Source organism: Dermacentor albipictus, chromosome 8, assembly GCF_038994185.2.
Source record: "Dermacentor albipictus isolate Rhodes 1998 colony chromosome 8, USDA_Dalb.pri_finalv2, whole genome shotgun sequence".
NCBI lineage: Eukaryota > Metazoa > Arthropoda > Arachnida > Ixodida > Ixodidae > Dermacentor > Dermacentor albipictus.
Genome location: NC_091828.1, coordinates 6,462,254 through 6,469,704, shown reverse-complemented (window position 1 = coordinate 6,469,704; position 7,451 = coordinate 6,462,254). Strand labels below are relative to the sequence as shown.

The 7,451-nt window shown below is 48.2% G+C and overlaps 1 protein-coding gene across 1 annotated transcript; it reads left to right on the top strand.

The window, feature by feature from the left end:
- Window positions 1-1,271: 1,271 nt before the first annotated feature.
- On the top strand, window positions 1,272-4,964 carry LOC135910431 (uncharacterized). Its single transcript, XM_065442466.1, has 3 exons — window positions 1,272-1,911; window positions 2,023-3,254; window positions 4,395-4,964. Exons 1-3 carry the CDS (start codon window positions 1,272-1,274, stop codon window positions 4,962-4,964), a joined length of 2,442 nt encoding a protein of 813 aa, XP_065298538.1.
- Window positions 4,965-7,451: the final 2,487 nt, after the last annotated feature.

Here is a 7,451-nt window from a genome sequence, read left to right as displayed (position 1 = left end):
GGGTTACGGACTGGATTCCAAGGGAAGGGAAGCCTAGCAGGGGGTGGCAGAAAGTAAGATGGACAGATGAGATTGAGAAATTTGCAGAGACAACATGGCCACAATGACCAGGGTACATGAGTACATGACCAGGGTAGTTGGAGAAGTATGGGAGCGGCCTTTGCCCTGCAGTGGGCGTAACCGATGATGATGATGATGATGATGATCACCCATATTTAGGCGCCCCTGGATGGTGCTTCTGCCACCGGGGGCAATGATACATGCATATTGCGCCTTTCTTGTGGCCGATGCACTCGGGCGCCCCGACGAAGACGACGAACGGTCTCTGGCTCTCGAGCTGTCAGCTTAACTGGCCAGCGCTGCGTGATCCTTTGTAAATACACTTTGTAAATATTCTGGAGTCTAATCCTTCGTTCGCCTAACAATATGAATTATTTTCTTATGAATTATGTCGTTATAAGTAACAACAGCTGCTAAGAATACTTTGGTAATTCATAAAAAAACTAAAAATTTCGCAAACAGTCTTTCCACTTCGTTCATAAAATCAAATACGGCGTCACACACACCCTTATTGCGGCAAGGTAGTGCCGTCTTCCCTGCATAAGGCCTAGAGCCAGCTGGTGGAGTGGAGCTTTCACCAAACGTTTCCGTTGAATCCTAAACCAAAACTAGACTAAGGAATGTTCCTTGGTTTGCGGCTATCTGCAATAGGAGCAATGAGGGGGTGCCAAATCCCTCTTGGGTAAAAAAAAAACTAGCGCAATTCGGCAATGCCGTCTTCTAAATAAAACTGTGTTGGTGTGCGAATATTCTAACCTTTCGAAAAACCAATCGAACAGTGTCCTATTCGACTGGCTGTTTGAATAGAATAGTCACAACGCAGGAATGCGAATACTTTTGGAATACTTTTCAAATATTTAAAGACGTCAACGGCTACCACTAAAACAATAAATTTGAGTAAAAGCGTGGCAAATTTTCGTCCTCGTGGGCATAGTATAGACAAAAAAAACATTAGGACACGTGTAGGGTGCAGGGTGAGCATTCTGTATGTGTCCAGGATATACTTGTATACCTTTTCCCTATTATTTTTCCCTTTTAGCTTTTTCCCTGTTATAGCGGGACAATCTTGGGGCTAAGCAACCCTGTGTTATCCTGTGTCACGTGACGGTGGCTTCCCGTCAGTCTGTACCCGGCCTCCTGCAATAAAGGACGTAACATAATTGGCGACGAGGATCGAAAGTTAGGCCTGATTAGGCGTAGGGCTAGCCGAAATGGCAGCTGCACTGGGCACGATTGGGGAATTCGTTCCGACGGAGGCGCCGTCTTGGCCCTTGTATTTGGAGCGCCTCAAATTTTTCTTTCAAGCAAACGACATCGACGGTAACGAGAAGACGCGAGCAACGCTCTGCAGCGTTTGCGGCCCAGCAACGTATGCCATCGTGCGTTCCCTTTGTTCTCCGGACGCGCCGTCGGCGGTGGCCCACGATGAGATCGTCAGGCGTCTCTCAAACCACTTCTCGCCGCGACCGTCGGTGACAGTTCAGCGTTTCAAGTTTGGCACGCGTCAGCAGCAGCCCGGTGAGTCAATTGCCGACTACATCGCAGAACTGCGATGTCTCTCGGAACATTGTGATTTCGGTGCGTCGCTCGACGACATGTTCCGCGACCGACTGGTGTGTGGGGTGCGAAGCGAGACTCTTCAGCGTCGGTTGCTGGCGGAGCCGGAGCTTACGTTTGCGACAGCTCGGGAGAAAGCCATTGCCATGGAATCTGCGCAGCGACAGACTGAGCAAATTCGCGGCAGTGCCACATCGTCTGAAGTATGCAGCGTGAGCGGGAAGCGTTTCGACCCATGTGTTACGAAGGTCTCGGCGCCGGGGACAGCCAAGGAGGGTACCCAGAAGCAGGCGGGTTCGCGTTGGAGCACAAGTGGATGTTTCCGCTGCAAGGGTGCGCATTCGCCAAGCAGTTGCCCATTCATTAATGTGCAGTGCCACTTCTGCAAGCAATGAGGGCACATAGCAAGAGCATGCAGGAGGAAGGCTACAGCTCGCGCTTCGGCTGAACCGAACTCTCCGAACGGAAAACGGGCCAATGGAGGCCGTCACAAGAATGCTGCGTCGGACGTATACGACGTGTTCGTACTGTCTGGTGAGGAGCCACCCGTGAGAGTGGACGTGCGCGTCAACGGAAGTCCCCTAGAGATGGAGGTGGACTCGGGTGCAGTGTGTTCAGTCATCAACGACCGGACTATGCGGAAGCTGGGAATATCGAAAAGGGCGTTGCGCCCAAGTAGCCTTCACCTCCGAGCTTACAATAACAAGGAACTACGAGTGTTGGGTGAATTGACCGTGACGGTGGAATTTAGGGGGCAGGAACATCGCCTGCGATTGGTGGTGGTTAAGGGTGCTAGTATCGGACTTATCGGTCGGGACTGGTTCAAGTCCTTGGGAATAAGTCTGAGTGGCGTTCACAGTGTGTGCGAGCCGAGTAGAACTGGCAGTAAAGGAACAACGGCCTTGCTCAAGAAGTATTCTTCAGTCTTTGAGCCTGGACTTGGGACAAGTAGAGGGCCTCCTGTACACATAGAGGTGAAACCGGCAGCTCCGCCGCGATTTTTGAAGCCACGGCAAGTACCGTTTGCATTGAGACCGAAGGTCGACGAAGCACTGGACAGGTTGGTGAGCCAAGGCATTTTCCAGCCTGTACGGCACTCGAAGTGGGCAACACCGGTCGTTCCAGTTGTCAAAAAAGATGGATCGATAAGGATCTGCGGGGACTACAAGAGCACCGTCAATCGTGTGGTGCAGTGGGAAACGTATCCTCTGCCAACACCAGAGCAGCTGTTTGCCAGGCTGGCAGGTTGCTCGAAGTTTTCAAAGCTAGACCTCGGACAAGCGTATCAACAGAAGACTGTTGATGAAGAAACAGCTGACTTGTTGACGGTGACAACACACCGGGGACTTTTCCGCGTAACCCGTCTTCAATTTGGCGTGGCAGTGGCAGTGGCTATTTTTCAGAGGTACATGGAAGAACTGTTGCATGGAATTGATGGTGTGCTGGTGTTCTTGGATGACATCTTGATCGGTGGAAGGGATGAGGCACAGCACTATGCTCGTTTGCAAGAGGCGCTCAAAAGAATCCACGAAGACGGTCTGCGACTGAAATTTGACAAATGTCAATTTTGTGTTGAGGAAGTGTGTTACTTGGGATTTATCGTGAACTCTGCAGGTGTGCAGCCGACAGAAGACAAGGTGAGTGCTATTCACGAGGCCCCGGAGCAACATGCAAAAAGGAGCTTCAAGCCTTTTTGGGAGCTCTGAACTTTTACAACAAGTTTCTTAAGGGAGCAGCACATACCTTGGAGCCACTGTACCGGCTGTTGGACAAGGGTCGCGAGTGGCGTTGGACGGGAGCAGAGGCAGACGCATTTCGCCAGGCGAAGGATCTGCTGCAATCATCGCATGTTCTTGTGCACTATGATGTCAACAGGCCCCTAGTGCTTGCCTGTGACGCTTCCCCGTATGGACTGGGTGCTGTGTTAAGTCATGTGGGGGAAGATGGTAGCGAGAGACCGGTTGCATATGCATCAAGGACTATGAGCGCGGCAGAACGAAAGTACGCCCAAACAGACCGAGAAGCGCTCGCCATTGGCTTTGGCGTTAAGAAATACCATAAGTTTCTGTATGGGAGGCATTTCAAAATTGTGACGGACCACAAACCCCTCTTAGGACTGTTGCACCATGCCAAGCCCATTCCCCAGGTGCTATCACCACGGATGCTGCGGTGGACCCTCATGTTATCAGCATATGACTATGAAATTGAGCATCGACCAGCAGAGAAGCTTTCCAATGCTGATGCATTCAGTCGTTTACCACTGAGGGCCAGTAAGGCGGAGGAAGAGGAGCAGCGTCTTTGGGAAGAAGGAATGCCGCTTTCGGAACACCCTGCCGGGAAAGCAACCAACGATTCCTCCTCCTCGCACATTCCAGTGTCCAATGCGTAGCTGGCCGAATGACTTCCATGTCGGCAGCGGCAGTTTGTGCGAAGCTTCATTTTTTTTTGCTACCCATGGCATTCCAGAGACTGTTGTTTCGGATAATGGAACTGCATTTTGTTCGGAGGAATTCAGAGACTTCATGTGCCGAAATCAAATCCGACATGTGACCGTTGCCCCATATCACCCTTCTTCAAATGGTCAAGCAGAGCGGATGGTGTGCGAAACCAAAGAAGTACTCAAGCGCATGGTTGGAGGCAATATCGACACACGTCTGGCTAGGTTTTTAATGACCCAGCATATCCTGCCTCATGCTACAACAGGCAAAAGCCCAGCCGAATTGCTACTGGGCAGAAAACTTTCAACTGTGTTAGAGCGTCTGCATCCTGACCTGCAGTCCAGTGTGCAGCAGAAACAGGAGCAGGTGATGCAGCGCCGTAACCAGGCAGTGCGACTGTTTGAAGTGGGGGATCGAGTGTTTGTGCGCAACTATCTCTATGGGCCCAAGTGGTTGCCGGGCATTGTGGATTCTGTCACTGGACCAGTGTCGTACTTGGTCGTCACCAAGGATGGAAATCGGTGGAGACGGCATGTTGACCAACTCAGAAGTCGTTCTGCCAGTTACGCATTGGACACTGTAATGTGCGAGGAGGAGGAATCGTTGGTTGCTTTCCCGGCAGGGTGTTCCGAAAGCGGCATTCCTTCAAGCCCAGAGGACCCTGGAAGACGGAACCCAAGAGAAGTACGAGAGGAGGCTGCAACACCCAGTACCAAACCTGTTTCCTGTGGTGAGGACAGTGAAGTCAGCGCATCCCGGGACCAGGGAGAAATACGAGAAGAGGCTGCAACACCCAGTGCCGAACCTGTTTCCTGTGGTGAGGACAGTGAAGTGAGCGCACCCCTTCAAGTCCAGCGACCACAGCGCCAACGCAACCGTCCTGCGTATCGGAAGGACTACGTGACGTAGGGGGGAGGAGTGTTATAAAACAATGGAAACTTGAAATTTGCTACCAGGAACCAACCGTTCTCTCCCAATTAACGAATGCATGGCTGTGTTCCTTCAACATTGAGCTTAACATTCTTTCTTTGTTACCTATCTTATTTCGTTTTTGTAATAAGTTGTATTATCCACTCCTGCTATAGCCCCACTAGGGGCTGCAGTATGCGAAAATAAATAAATAAATAAATAAATAAATAAACAAATAAATAAATAAATAAATAAATGGCCATTTCCTCTGCTGCTGAAGCGTTGAGTGGCTGGGGGCACCTAGCTCCTTCTAACGCGTAACTAGGCCCAACAACCCAGAGCTTCATCGGCAATAGATAAGTCCACCAGGTGGCCACTTACAGGATACCCTACCCAGGCTGCGCCACGTAAGTAACCATGCTTTTCAGGCCATAGGTGACGTGATAATTTTTAAGTTTTCTGGAATTTTTTAATCGCCTGTGGGAGATATTAAAATTCCTGTAATCGAGCTGGATAATTCGAAGAGGCGGACATAACTAGCATGAGAAATCGAAACATATAATCAACTAATTAATAATATTCACTCAATGCTTCTTAATTAATTATTTGACGGCACATATTGAATATTATGAATTGTAGCCGGTGAGCTGGCAAAACGTTTTCACTTGAAATGAATGTTTAAAATCACACATCAGTTACTAGATATTTCCCCAAAATGTGGAATGAAAGACATGGGCGTTCCAAATACTTTTGTATTTCAATGCATAAAAGAGCATTGTGTTAAAATCGTAAGTGCAATAGTATGGTATCTTACGGCGTTTGATGGCGCAGACTTCCAAGCTGGCGTCATTCTGGGAATTCATTCCAAGTAGATACAGCTGGCGAATTGATAGGCTACAATTAGTAAATTGCAATATGTGCTGTTAAGTAGATAATTTAGAATATAGTGAGTGGGTTTCTGTGTATTTGTGGAATATGTGTTTTTATTTCTCGTGGAAATAATGTCCCCCTCTTTGAATAATCCAGCTCCAGGGCTAGAATTATGTTATCTGCAAGTGGCTACAATAAAGAATTTCATAAAACGTAAAAATTGTGATGCTTTATACACAAATCATTCACACGCTTTGAAGAGTCCTGTGCATGCGAAGAAAGTACTCGTTTGCTCCTATGCTCCAGTTCTGCTTTTAACAAACAACGCTTCATAACGTGTCATGTAATGACGGAAAGTTGCTAACCTCAACAATACTAGGATGGGAACATCGTTTTATATCACTTGTGATAACGGCTGTTCATTATTGGCAAATTATTTGCACAATATTAGATATTCAATTCAATTCGTGTTGCTTTTGGTAATGTTCAATTCGTATTCGATTAGATCTCAAAAATATCAATTAGCCATCCGCTGTACCAAGGAAATGTGAGGTTCTCATGTCAGTATTTTCTAAGTAGGACCGTTTCGTATGTTCCTCGTGAATAAAAAATTTCCTAAATTTTGCAGCAGTAAGACATGTCAAAGTTCGTAGAACATTCACGACCTGGATTTTAACGTGCACCGCCAACCAGTGCGTCCAAGACTCACTTAAGGTGAAGCCCGTCTTACCTGTTACCCACGCCAAATGAACAAGGCCTAAAAATCTAGGACAGAATTAGATCAATTTGGCATTGTGACAGCAGAGTGTACAGCGAGTCAGACATCATAAGAACAGGAGAAATTGATGTTGGAAGTCGAAAATGATTGCCAATACCTCTGTCTGTGACATTGGTTTAAAGTGGAGCAGTCGAATTGATATAGACTGGTTGATTGACGATGAACAAATGCGCACTGTTGCGCCTTCTCTTCGCTCGCAGAAGCTATTACTTAAGGCTCACTCACACTAGGCTGACCCGACACCGGTTTCGGTCCGCCGACTGTCGGCGACATCGTTTTTTCTTTCGTGTCGGTGCCTCTGTCCCACTGTACCGACGCCAAGCTCTCTGCGGACCGTCGGCAGATTGCCGGTGTCAGTACACTGAGACCAAAGCGCTGACATGAAGGAAAAGACGCTCTCGCCGACTGTCGGCAGACCAAAACCAGTGCCGGGTTGGTTTAGTGCAAGGGAGCCTTTAGGGGCTCGCAAGGTGACCTTCCAGCACACTCGATTGTTGTTGATCTTGATTCGCTTAAACATTGTGCATACTCATGAGGAAGATTGGTGTCACAACGGCTAATGAAATGACAAGCTACAGCTAACAAAAAATGGGAGGACGCCCAATCTTTGCCTTGAAGTTTGGAATTCAAAGATCCCTGACTAGCAGCTCATGCTTCGCGGCCACTGCAGCTTATGTAAGGGTAATATTTATCAGGAAAATGCTAGCGGCAAATGCTATGCACTAAGGTGAGCGTTCTGCTAGAATTCAAAAGAAAATCACTGGATTTTTGTTAACTTGTGGAATAGGTGTTTCTATTTCCCTTGCGTAAGCCGATCGCGAAGCCATTGCAAAGCCGCA